Source organism: Scyliorhinus canicula, chromosome 1, assembly GCF_902713615.1.
Source record: "Scyliorhinus canicula chromosome 1, sScyCan1.1, whole genome shotgun sequence".
Taxonomy (NCBI): Eukaryota; Metazoa; Chordata; class Chondrichthyes; order Carcharhiniformes; family Scyliorhinidae; genus Scyliorhinus; species Scyliorhinus canicula.
This window is the reverse complement of record NC_052146.1, coordinates 206,381,026-206,394,597: the sequence shown is the minus strand read 5'-3', so window position 1 is coordinate 206,394,597 and position 13,572 is coordinate 206,381,026. Positions and strand designations below refer to the sequence as shown.

The window sequence follows — 13,572 nt, the reverse complement described above, 5'->3', positions numbered from 1 at the left end:
AGTATTTTTGAAGCTTAGTCGTTGTTGTAATACAGGAAACATGACAACTAATTAGTACTCAGCTAGCTCCCACAAACAGCAACGCGATAATGACCAGATAATCTGCTTTAGGTGTTGGCCAGGTCACCAAGAGAACACCCCTACTCTTCTTTCAAATAGTGTTATGGGATCTTTCATATCCACTTGATAATGCGGGAGAGGTCGGCTTGGTTTAATCTGAAAGACGGCACCTCTGACAGTGCAGCGCTCCTTCAATGCTGCACTAAACTAATTGTGTGCTCAAGTCTCTGGAATGGTACCTGAAACCACAACCTTCTGATTCACAGATGAGAGTGCTATCCACTGAGCCACGGCTGACATTAAAATGTTAGGTGAGGAGGGGACGGCTAAAATTGCAAATACATTCATACCTTCATACTTATCAGTGAAGTTAGTGGTGTCAGCATTTTATTCACTAAAATATGTGCCCTCGGCCATACATTCGTATATTATTATTCACGCGAAATAAATTTCTGCAAGATTAAGATCCAGGCATAATCTTGCAAAATGCTAAACCAGTTCCATCAAATTGAAGTGCTGATCCAAATATAAAATTGCTCGAGACATTATTCATGACTAGATATTAAACCATAACCTGCCAGCAATAATTCACTTGCAGACTGTGGCGATTTCCCAGGTTTGTTATCCTGAAATACTGGATAACCCAGGTACAGCAGATACTAGGTGAGTTGCAGTGCATATCTAGAAAGAAACCCAACTAACTTTTCTTCCATTTCAATTAGTTTTAGGAAAATCTCATCTTGCGCATCATAAAATAGGGCATTTACCAGTTGAATAACTAATACCTGCTACTATATTGTCATGTAATCGAGAACAATTTAACTGGTTTGTGGGATTGTCCAATGAGGAGAGATTGAGTAAACTAGGCCTATGTTCCCCGGAGTTTGGAAGATGTCAGGTGATCTCATCGAAATAAATAAAATTATTATGGGGCTTGGCCGAGAGGTTGTTTCCCGCTGGCTGGTGAATATAGAACATCGGGTCACAGTCTCTGAACAAGGCGTTGATCATTTTCTCAGGGAGCGGAGGAGGAACTTTCTGGCGGGGGAGGGGGGGGGGGGGGGGGGGGGGGGGCGAGTAACCTTTGGAATTTTCCACCCTGGAGTGTTCGGATTCTCAGTCATTGAGTATATTTGAGACAGAGGTTGATGGATTTCTGGGTACTGAAGGAATTAAGGAAATAGAGGATAATGCAAGAAGATGGAACTGTAGTGGGGGATCAGATGTTAACTTGTTGAATGGTGGAGCAAGCTTAAAGGGCCAAATGGCCACTCCAGCTCCTATTTATGTTTCTATAATCTGGTATTGCTGCAGGTTGGAACAGTGCCCTTTCACTCAGTGATTACGGAGCAGAGATAAGTATGTTGCAGGTAAGATTATAAGCCATAACATGAATGTTAAATTATTACATTATCGTTCCTACCTTGAGGCTACTTTCATAAGTATTAATAGCTTCTACAACATGATTAATTTTTGAATCTCGTTACTCTACAAAGATGCAAATCAATTTAATTCAGAAAAACGTACCATGTGCATCTTGCAACTGTGGTTGTTATTTTAAGGCAATTAAATAGTGGTTTTACTCTCAAAATTGATTTTTTGGAACATGTGTAAATTTTTGTTCCTTAAAGTGGATTCTTAATAATGATAAGAATGGCATTCACATTATATAACTTGTATTAACCGTCACGAGACCCACAGGGGCACTATAATTGATCTCCCCGTGGGATTCATGGAATACGAGCTCCCCCACAAAAGGGGCAGAGGCCTATTAGCTGTGGCGCGTAGAAATTGCTTAATAAAAGCCGACCAGGACTGGGACCGGATAGAATGGTAGTCCTGTTTGGGACCTTGAGACTGTCAGCCATATTGCGGCCTTTACTTTCGTTGTGGAATTCAAAATCTTTTGGATTTACCTTCTGGGGCCTCCTGAGCTTTTAAAACAGCGACGGGGAAAACAATGGCTGCAATCCTGGCTGTCTTGACTGTGAGGCCTTAAAAATGCTGTTTTTCGGAAGGCTAGAGGCCTTTGATGCAGGCTTGGAAATCTGGGCCCAATATACAGAATGGATGCGGAATTTTTTACAGGCAAATGGGGCGGGATTCTCTCAGCCCGGGGCTGGGCTGGAAAATACCCGTGACCGGCGCGAATCGTACCACGCCGCCGGCACGCGATTCTCCGCAGAACGGAGAATCAATGCCACTGGTGCTGGCGTGGTTGGCAGGGCGTCGGTTGGTGGTCGCTCTACGCCGCCGGCCCACCGATTCTCGGCCCGGGATGGGCCGAGCGGCTGGAGTAAAAATGACGAGTCCCGCCGACGCCGTCCACACCTGCTCTCAGCCGGCAGGAGGGGGGTTCCAACCGAAGGGGCGCCGGCCTCTCTGGCTGACGGACTTATTTCTTCCGCGCAGGCCCCTGTAGTCCTGCGACATGTTGCATCGGGGCCGGCAAGTTGAAGGAAGCCACTGCGCATGTGCGCGAGTGCCACTGCGGGTGCCACTGCGCATGTGCGGATACGGCAGCACCCAGTTCGCACCGGGATCAGCAGCTGGAGCGGCGTGAACCGCTCCAGTGCCGTGCTGGAGCCAGAATTGCTGATCCTGAGGCCGTGTTGACACCGTCGGGAAACACAACGGCATTTCCGATGGCATCAACACTTAGCCTCAGGATCACAGAATCCTGCTGGTATTGTTGGAGATGACCAGCAAAAGGTAATACTCCTGACTAACTTTCAGCGGATTTAAGATCCTCACCTACACGGCGGCTCCGGACTCAAAAAACCTTCAGTGAACATGCAGAACTTATTGCAATCCTTATGACCCCAAGCAGTTGGTAATCATGCAGAGATACTGCTTTAACATGGCCGGGCGTGCCCTTGGGTTATTGGTTAGAGTTTTTGACACGCCTTCGCAGGTTAGCCAAGCATTGTAACTTTGGCCCATCCCTCCCCGAGATGTTGAGAGAGCAGTTGGTGCGTAGCATAAACAATATGTCGACCCAAAGGAAGCTGTCAGCAGGACAAGCTTTGGAACTAAAATGGGCCGTAGAGTTGCTCTCCCGCAGGAACGCAGAAATGGGGGTTCAGGAAATCCAGCGTTCCGTGGACTATAATGTGCACAGTGTGAGTCGGCCCCCATTCTGATGTGTGACGCCCCTCAATGCTAGGACTTATGTGACCCTATCCCCTCAAAAATAGTGCCATGGTCAAACCCATTGGCCAGGGGCTGCCAACCTGACAGGACATTTTCCCAGAAGATAGTGAGGAATACCCACATCAATGCTGCATCTGTGGTCACAGGAACTGTGGTGGTCGAGGCCACCAGAATTGCCAGCGAACCTGTCGTCCTGGCCGGGTGACACAAGCACCCAAAGCCAGGGCTTTGCAAATTGCCCTGCCCGAGGAAGATGACTTCATGCAGTTAAACTATATCAGGGCCCCCAAAGTAGCACCAACACCCCAGGTTAATGGTCACCCCAATGATATAGAAATTGATACAGCTGCTGCGGCATCACATATTAGACGATAAATGTTCCATAATCTACATCTGGGGGTCCAGCACCTGGACTTGAAGGATACCAAGGTCCAGCTGGCAACAGGCACCAGAGAACCATTGATCATTTTTGGGACCACGGTACCCCTGGTCACCCATGGACAGCAGTCAGTCCGGTTACCACTGGTAGTGGTGCAGGAACACAGGCCTAGCCTCCTTGGCCGTGACTGGTTACAAAAACTCCAGCTGGACTGGCAACAAATCTTGCAGATCGGTACTGGTGGTTTGTGCGAAGTCCTCGGAATGTATCCGGATGTTTTCCAGGACAGTCTGGGAAAGATAATGGGTGCTGCAGCTAAAATCTACATTGACCCAGAAGGCCTGTCTGGTCCTATATGCCCTGATGTTGAGCCTACATGCCTGAAAAACCTGGGCATCATACGCATAGTCCAGTTCTCAGAATGGGCAGCAGCAGTGGTCCCAGTGCTGAAACTAGACAAGTCCATTCACAGTGTGGCGACTGTAAAATGACCATCACCATGGCCTCCCGCCTGGACAGGTACGCCATGCCACGCACAGAGGACGTGTATGCGAAGTTAGCTAGACGCCACTCCTTGACAAAACTGGACACCAGCCATGTGTATCTCGAGTTGGAGTCAGATGCGGTGACTGGAAAATAAGTTACCATCAAGGCCCACAGGGAGCCGTATGAGTTGACCCGGCTTCTATTCGGGGTGTCACCGGCGTGTGCAGTTTCCCAAGGACTCCCTAAGATGGCTGTCTACCTGGACGATGTATGTATTAAAGAAGGTACACCTGGGCAACTAAGAAGAGGTCCTTCCACAGTTTTCCAACGTGGGTGCTCACCTGAAAAGGGAAAAGTGCGTCTTCCAGGTGAAAGGAGTCACATGTTTGGAATATCGTGTCAATAAGGATGGGTTGCACCGAGTGGAGGAAAGGTCCCGGCCATCGAAGGAGCCCCGACACCTGAGAACGTGACAGAGCTGAGATCCTTCCAGGGACTTGTCAACTATTACGGGAAGTTTAACCCGAACTTGGCTACCTTGTTGTCGCCTCTTCAAGCGCTCCGAACAAAGAACCAGAAATGGGCGTGGAAAGCGTCACAAGTGGAAGCATTCACCAGGGTGAAGCGACAGCTGTTATCTTCAAAAACATTAATGCATTACGACCCATCAAAGCCACTCGCCCTTGTGTGTGAAGCCTCTCCACATGGTGATGGGGCAGTGTTGTCCCATTGGTGGGATGAAAAGTCCAATAGCCTGCCCGTCCAGGATTCTGGCCAATGTGGAGTACCGTTATGTCCAGATTGAAAAGCAAGGTCTTGCCATTATTTTTGCCGTTAAGAAATTCTAATAATACGTCTACAGGCATCATCTTACTTCTATCATGGACCACAAAGTACTACTCGGCCTATTCAAGGGGGATAAATTGATACTGCTGATAGCTTTGTCCCAGGATTCAACGGTGGGCTTTGCTGTTGGCGGTGTACGAAAATCTTCCAGGTGCAGGTTTTGTGGATGTGGATGCCCTTAGCCGACTCCCACTGCCTTTAAGCCCCGTCAGTAGCGGATGAAGTCGTGTTAGCGTTAAACTTTATGGGCACATTACCTGACACAGCCACTTAAATCCTTATATGGACTCAAAAGGACATTACACAGGCAAAACTGTACTACGTCATCCTACATGGAGGAACTGCTGGCCTATGCGATAAAGCAGGAGTTCAGCATGGAGGGCAACATCATCCGTGGGGAGCCTGCACGATTGTCCCATGGCCAGGTTAGCAAACCATCTTGCAGGAGTTGCATGGCGGACATCCGGGGGTTTCTAAAATGAAGATGCTCACTAGGAATTACGTGTGGTGACCAGAGCTCCCTGCCAACATTGAACGACTAATGCAGCAATGTCGGCTTGCCAGGAGCAAAGTAGTTCCCTCCATCAGCCTCACTCTACACGTGGGAGTGGCCGGGATGTTCCTGGTCCCGCCTGCACGCCGACTTTGCTGGGCTCCTCTTGCAGTCCATGTTTCTACTCCTGCTCGACACTCACTCAAAGTGGATGGACGTGCACCAAATGTCTTCCACCAATTTGTGAGCCACCACAGAGACGGTGTGTCAGTCCTTTAGCACCCATGGAATTCCAGAGGTTATTGTCACTGACAATGAGACCCCCTTTACCAGTGAGGAACTTCAAGGGTTTATGCATGCTTATTGGGTGAAACACTTCCTAACTGCCCCATATCACCCATCTTCCAACGGTGTGGCAGAACGGGCAGTCGATACAAAGCTGGCGCACTTCCTGTTTACTTAATGGATTACGCCACATGCTACAACCGGGGTAGCGCCGGCAGAGTTACTGATGGACTGATGCCTCCAGACCCGCCTAAGTTTTACGTTCCTGAACCTTGGCGGGAAGGTGGAAAAGAAGCAGGCCCTCTAGAAGAAGTACCATAATCATTGAACGTGTGACAGAGGATTTAAATCTGGGAACGTGCCATCATTCGAAATTTCAGGGACAGTGCCCAGAGGATCCCTGGGACTATAGTGAACAAAACAGGGCCAATCTCTTACACAGTCAAGGCTGGAGATCGAACCATGTGTACACGTGTGGACCACCTCAAAGGCAGGGAGCCTGCCCAGAGCAAACCATGTTGGATGAACCCCCCCCCACTCCAAGCTTGAATCAAGGTGCACACCCCACCAGAGACCTATGCCGAGACCAGCAGGATGCGGACAACTCAGCTCCTGGCATGGACACGGAATGCTCAGTACTTTCAGAGGACATTATGGTCGGAAATGGACCTATGGCAGGGACACTTGTCGTTCGCCGTGAAAAAGGCGCTCCCTGACATGATACTCACCCCGTCCCGGCCCAGCATTTGCAAGAAGCACAGCCATGGGCAAAACGGTCTCCTCTGCAATCTTTGGACTTTGTGGGTAGGGATGTTACAACCATCCCAATGAATCTCCCTGTTGGACTCATGGAATAGGAGCTCCCCCACTAGAAGGTGGAGGCCCATCAGCTGCGGCTTGTAGAAATTGCCTCATAAAAGCCGCTTGAACTGAGTCAGGTAAGAACAGTAGTCCTTGGTGCTATAAGCCGCGTTGCGGCCTTTACTTTTGTTGTCAAATTAAACTTGTTTAAGATTGACCTTCTCGGGCTTCCTGAGCTTTTATATAAATGATAATATAAAGAAGAATGATAACCTGAACTCCAAATATTCATGTGTTGTCAATTACATTGTTAAGGTCAGTTAATGTTGATTATGTTGTTAGGGTTAAGGGAAACAGCCAATGGGCATTAATTGTCTTTCAGCACATATAAATATGTGTTCCTGGGCCCAGCCAAGTACCGTATATACTCGCGTAACATGTGACTTTTGAGCACCTAATTTGAAGCCTAAATTTCGGGGGTCACATGATACGCGAGGTACAAAAATCGCGGGTGTGAAATGCTGGCCAAGATAAGTCACATAGCATCCAGCTGGCTTTACTAGCGTCGTTCAGCCACTTGCCGTTTCCATTCATTAAAACATGAATGGAAACGTCAAGTGGCTGAACATCTTCCCATCAGAATGCTGTGGTCAAAATCTGAAGAGTAGTATTCTTATGGGAAGATGGGAAGAGTGGATTCTGCTGTGAAAGCTGTTCGAACAGCTTTCCAGCTGGCTTTACTAGCGTTGTTCAGCCACTTGCCGTTTCCATTCATAAAAACATGAATGGAAACGTCAAGTGGCTGAACATCTTCCCATCAGAATACTACTCTTCAGATTTTGACCACAGCATTCTGATGGGAAGATGGTCAGCCACTTGACGTTTCCATTCATGTTTTTATGAATGGAAATGGCAAGTGGCTGAACGACGCTAGTAAAGCCAGCTGGAAAGCTGTTCGAATCGCGAACAGCTTTCACAGCAGAATCCACTCTTTCCATCTTCCCATCAGAATACTACTCTTCAGATTTTGACCACAGCATTCTGATGGGAAGATGTTCAGCCACTTGACGTTTCCATTCATGTTTTTATGAATGGAAACGGCAAGTGGCTGAACGACGCTAGTAAAGCCAGCTGGAAAGCTGTTCGAATCGCGAACAGCTTTCACAGCAGAATCCACTCTGCAGAAACCACACACAATTATACCATTTGGAAGTTTTAGTTTCCAAAATTAATTTCCAAAAAAGTGACTCGCATGATACATGAAGTATACCATAAAATCATGTTTTGGGGACGAAAATTTAGGGGTCGCATGATACGCGAGATCGAAGGATACGCGAGTATATACGGTATGTCATTAACAGGACCAGACAGCAGGTGGTCGAGGGGTTGTTCAAGGTGATGGCCTGTGGTTGGCTGGCCTTGGAGAGTGAGCACGCCGTGCCCACCGGCATGCTTCAGGCCTCACATGACCAATGGGCACCATGGGGGGGGTAGGGGTGCATCATCACCCCGGCAATTATATTTTGGTTTAGTTTGTTAAGGTTCCTTTTGACATTTTAGGCGGACTTTTCCCAATGCATCGCGCCAGATGGCTGAATCGCGAGAGTGCCAGTGGTCAGCACTTTTGCTTCACAGCGGCAGGGACTTGGGTTCGATTTCTCCACTTGGGTCACTGTCTGTGTGGAGTCTGCACGTTCTCCCCGTGTCTGCGTGGGCTTCCTCCGGGTGCTCCGGTTTCCTCCCACAAGACCCGAAAGATGTGTTGTTAGATGATTTGGAAATGTTGAATTCTCCCTCTGTGTACCCGAACAGGCGCCGGAATGTGGCAACTAGGGGCTTTTCACAGTGACTTAATTGCAGTGTTAATGTAAACCTACTTGTGACAATAAAGATTATTATTGAGTCCTACTCGGGCTCAGCACCGGGCTGGCAGACTCGCAGCACCCGTGAGGCATGATCCAGATATATGAGCCATTGGGCTAATTTAATTATCAGGCTACTGTATTCACCCAGCGTCTGGGAGTCAATGGCCGCGTCTGCGAGATCTCGACAGGGCGGCGTTTAACACTGGTTTCCACAATCGTGGACCAGGCGTGATGGCCCTCGGAGGGTCTTGCATGCTATTAGAGCCACTGGGTGGTCATAGACAGGGCATGGCAGTACCCTGCCATTGCCAGGGTGCCAGGCTGATGGTGCCAAGGTACCTGGGTGCCAAGTTGGCACTGCCAAGAGCCGGGGTGTAGGGGGGCATGTCCATGAAAGGGGGCAGAATGAGGGGGGTTTGATGTGGCTGAGGATATGTTGGAGGGGTGTGAGGGGGGGTCCTGAAAGGGTGGGGTATAGAGATCGGGGGTGCCTTTCAAAATGGTCCTGCTGCTTCCATATAAGGAAAACCTTGTAAGTGTTCCCTCGACGCGGAGAAACTCTGAGGCCTAAAAGAAACCAGCTCAGTGCCGTTGAATAGCAGTGTCAATCTCGGCTCTGCAGCTGCCGGGAAACACCCTGCCAAAGGTGCATTGGAAATTTTTGCGGGTAAATCCAGCCCTTTTTTTAAAAAAAAGTTACAGTCCTTCACCAGGGCTGTCTCCCGTCTTTAATTCATCTATTTTACTGACCATTTATTTTCATCAAAAGGGGACCATTTTGATTTGATTTCATAAGTTTTCTTTGACAATTTATTTGAGGTACAGCGCCCCACTAGAGGCCATCACCCCACCCCAACCCCACTCTATCCTTTATTTATTTTACTGATGATTTGTATTTTATCTTCAAAAGCGCATATACATAGGGGACAGCTGGGATGTTGGGCTGTGTTGTGGGGGTGGGGGGCAGAGAGGAGGTGCCCGGAAGAGCTGTGAGCCAATAAAGATAAACAGTGCGTCTTGGTTTCACCTTTGACAACCGGCTTGAATCCTATTAAGACCAAGGGTTAAATTACAAAGATAGATTCCACCAACAAGCTAATATTCCCTCGAATTCAAGAGTTCAAAGAATGACCTGATTTAAGTTCCAAGGTATTAAGGGAAGCAGATAGGGTAGACAGAGAGGAAACTATTTCCACTGGTTGATGATTACAGGACCGAGGGGACACAATAAAAATAAGGGCTAGACCTTTCAGTAGTGAAACTCTCACAAAGGGAGTTAGCAGTTGGAAACGCTCTACCTCAATTGTCCGTTTTAGATCTGAGATTGGTAGATTCCTGCTGAACAAAGCTATAAAAGGCTATGCAGCAAATATAGTGTTGGGTCGCAGATCGACCATGATATAATTGAATGGTGGAACATCTCTGAGAGACAAAGTGGCCTCCTCCAGTTCAGAAAGATGTTAAGAGCACACACATACCTTGGCATGTTTCTTCTTCAGCGCAATCAGATCTTTTTGCTGCTTCTTCAACAATTTCAGGTAGGCCTAGAATATCAGGAAAAAAAATGATTTTGATTGTTTGCAACTAAGAACATACTATAATTGCAATGGGAGTTCAGGATATGCACTGCTTTCCTTTGAAGAGGTTATATCAATTATCCCATTGCTTTGTTGTAGCACGGCCCGCTTTTGTACTTTTCCCTTTATACATGACGGTCATTATTTCCATTTTGCTCATTATCATCAAAAAAATGGCAAGTGCAATGTACTTTGCATGCATACTTCTGTTAGAAAAAGCTTGTAAGATTTTTTATTTTATTAACCCTCTACAGTGTTGATGGGTGAACTTACTGACCCCCTTGGCTGATGGCTTTAATTTGCTTTTAACGCACATTGTCACATTACAATAATATTGTTACAGTAATATAACTGATTAAATGTCAGGAACAACTTTGTTACTGTAATACTGACCCAAAATTACTAAATTAAACACACAACAGTACGTTTTCACATGTCCCAGATCTTGCAGGGATTTCCAATGGCGGACTATCAGCTTCTGCAATCATTGGCCCTCTAAAGCGGATCACAACTTCTGGATTTAACATAGTGCAGAATTACTGATGTTGTGGGATTTCTCGCCACGCGAAGACATCAAGGGATATGAAGTGTGGGAAAATGATGTTGAGGTAGAAGATCGGCCTTGATCTAATTGTACCAGGAAGCAGGCCTGAGGCCGAATGGCCTCCTCCAGCTCCTATTGCCTACGTTTCTATGTTCAATCATTGCTCTGCCTACCCAGAGCTGCTAATCAATGAACTCCGTTGACATAATGAAAAGTACCCCCTTGCAGCACTTTCATCGCTGTACAGAAACTTTAGAAAAAGGTGAAGCTTATTCACTGATGTGTAACTGAAGTTTAAACAGCATTATGAATAATAGCTAGCGTTGAACAACAGATTTAGCCCTGAAAGAAAACTGTGTATGTGAAGTGTCTCCTATGAGCAATTACTATTTTTAAAATTGATTATCTGTAATAGAGTCACTTTTTTGAAAAAGAGGTTTTCATGATATTTCACCTACCATCGCCACCCAATATGCATGTCCCAATCTTTATTTCACTCTGTGCAAAAGTTTCAAAAGGTTGTGCTTTCAAAAAGTGCTTTTTATTTCCTGATTAATTGTCTGTGAGAATTCTTTTGTGCGATTGGCTACTTGGACAGCTTGATGACACCATTGCAACTCCACACTGAGAATGCCCATGAAAACATGTTGCAATTAGTCGCATACAAAGAGAGGTAAAGGTCTTGCCACAGTGATTGCAAGGTTTCCCTAGTGAAGGTATTGTCGAGACCACTGACAAGCACCTTTTGCTTCACTGATGGCCACAAAACCTGGGCCACAAATTTACCGACTCGTTATTTTGAGATGCCTTCAAATTGTGTTTTCCTCCCTTCTTTCCCTATCCCTGCAATCTTCCGGACTCAAATTCAATTCAAATTACACAATCCCCTTTCTTTTTTTAAATAAATTTAGAGTACCCAATTCATATTTTCCAATTAAGGGGCAATTTAGCATGTCCAATCCACCTACCTTGCACATCTTTTTGGGATGTGGGGGCGAAACCCACGCAAACACGGGGAGAATGTGCAAACTCCACATAGACAGTGACCCAGAGCCGGGATTGAACCTGGGACCTGGGCGCCATGAGACCCCCCTCGGGGGGTCGGAGAATCGCCCGGGGCCGGCGTCAATCCCGCTGCCGCCGTGTCCCGAATTTGCCGCCCCCCCCCCCCCCACGAGATTCGGCAGGGGCGGGAATCACGCCGCGCCAGTCGGCGGGCCCCCCGCGGCGATTCTCCAGCCTGCGATGGGCCGAAGTCCCGCCGCTGACAGGCCTCTCCACCGGCGTGACTCAAAACACCTACCTGACCGGCGGGATTGTCGGCGCGGGCGGGCTCCGGGGTCCTGGGGTGGGGCACGCAGGGCGATCTGACCAGGCCCGGCCCGCGATTGGGGCCCACCGATCGGCGAGTGGGCCTGTGCCGTGGGGGCACTCCTTCCCCTGCGCATGCGCCGGTATGACGTCAGCAGCCGCTGACGCTCTGGCGCATGCGCAGACTTACACCGGCCGGCGAAATCCTTTTGGCCCCGGCTGGCGTGGCGCCAAAGGCCGTTCACGCCAGCTGGCGGAGTGGGAACCACTCCGGCGCGGGCCTAGCCCCTCAATGTGAGGGCTTGGCCCCTAAAGGTGCGGCCCGACGCTGGAGTGGTTCACGCCACTCCGACATGCCGGGACCCCCCCCGCCCCGCCGGGTAGGGGAGAATCCTGGCCCAGGTTCTCAACCTACACCTGGGAGGTTAATCTGGGTTTATCCAAAATCTGGCTCGGTAAACCTGTGATAAAATGATTCAAAATGATGAGTGCCATAGTCAGAGACCTTAATGATTCAGCAATAAGCATTTCAAAGAAGCTCCAGGTGCTCCGGTTTCCACCCACAGTCCAAAGACGTGCAGGTTAGGTGGTTTGGCCATGCTAAATTGCACTTAGTGTCCAAAAAGGTTAGGAGGGGTTATTGGGTTGCAGGGAGAGGGTGTAAGTGAGGGCTTAAGTGGGTTGGTGCAGACTCGATGGACCGAATGGCCTCCTTCTGCATTGTATGTCCTATGTTCAATGGTATGATGGAGAGGGGAATAGCAGGTTATACTGATAAGGTTAGATGAGAAAGGATGAGATGAGATACAAGTGGTGCTAGCATGGACTGGCTGGGCTGAATGGCCTGTTTCTGCACTGTATATTGTACGCAGTTATCTTCCTCTTGGTAATGGATGATTTTCTAGTTCGTGGAACAGGCAAACAATTTTCTTCCAGATCCTTATAACATCATTCCTGAGGCGGATTAAGGTGGCATTATTTTGAATCAACTTCACGAAAGACACCATTGAATAAAATACGATTTGACAACTGCTGAGAAGTGTTACATAAGTTTGAGATAAAGGATAGTGGAGATCAGTAAGTGAATTACAAACATACATATTAACAGGACTTGGTCAAGATATGAGAAAAGAAGATAGATTTAGGTTCAGGACAAAGTCAGATATGCAAATGCTCCTAATATACAACAGTGACTACACTTCAAAACTGGATATTCAAGCTGTTTCTTTATAATAGGGGATCTCTCCATACTCTGGATATTTCAGCAGGGTTTATGGTTCCCATCAGAAGATATAGAAACTTCCGCCACAAACAAAAGGCCACAGATATTTGGCAAATGGCTCTCACCCCAAAACGTTAACCCATTTGTTCTCTCCTCAAATGTTGACATTTTCCAAGCTGCTTCTTTAAACAGCTCATGTGTAGTAACCCTGCTGCAACTTCACTTAATGGTATGCATGATACTTTAAAAAGGCTTCTGGATAGTGACAGTTAATAACGTACTTTGATGTAGAGCTTTTCTGATAATTTTAGAAGTTGGGAGTTGCAGGTTATGTTAAAACTGGACCAAAGACCCTCAATTCCGCTCGTTCGTTCAGCAAATGAATGCGACCTGTAGAGCTGAAATTTCCCGACATCGTCAGGACCGTTTCGGAGTCCCGTACTGGAAAGTGGCTATTTAAGAGGCTGCTTCGGTGTTTGCTTGCAATTAAAGAGGTCAAGCGGGTGCCTGAAGCGTGAGGGTCAATAGGAGGGGCCAATTACAGCAGTAG

At 47.6% G+C, this 13,572-nt stretch overlaps 1 protein-coding gene across 1 annotated transcript in view; it reads right to left on the bottom strand.

Annotated features, from left to right (window-relative positions):
- LOC119971201 (1-phosphatidylinositol 4,5-bisphosphate phosphodiesterase beta-4) overlaps positions 1-13,572 on the bottom strand; it is a 595,914-nt gene that overhangs the window by 106,414 nt on the left and 475,928 nt on the right. The window contains exon 34 of the mRNA XM_038806423.1: positions 9,847-9,912. Coding sequence (XP_038662351.1) covers positions 9,847-9,912 — 66 coding nt within the window. The remainder of the gene's footprint in view (positions 1-9,846; positions 9,913-13,572) is intronic.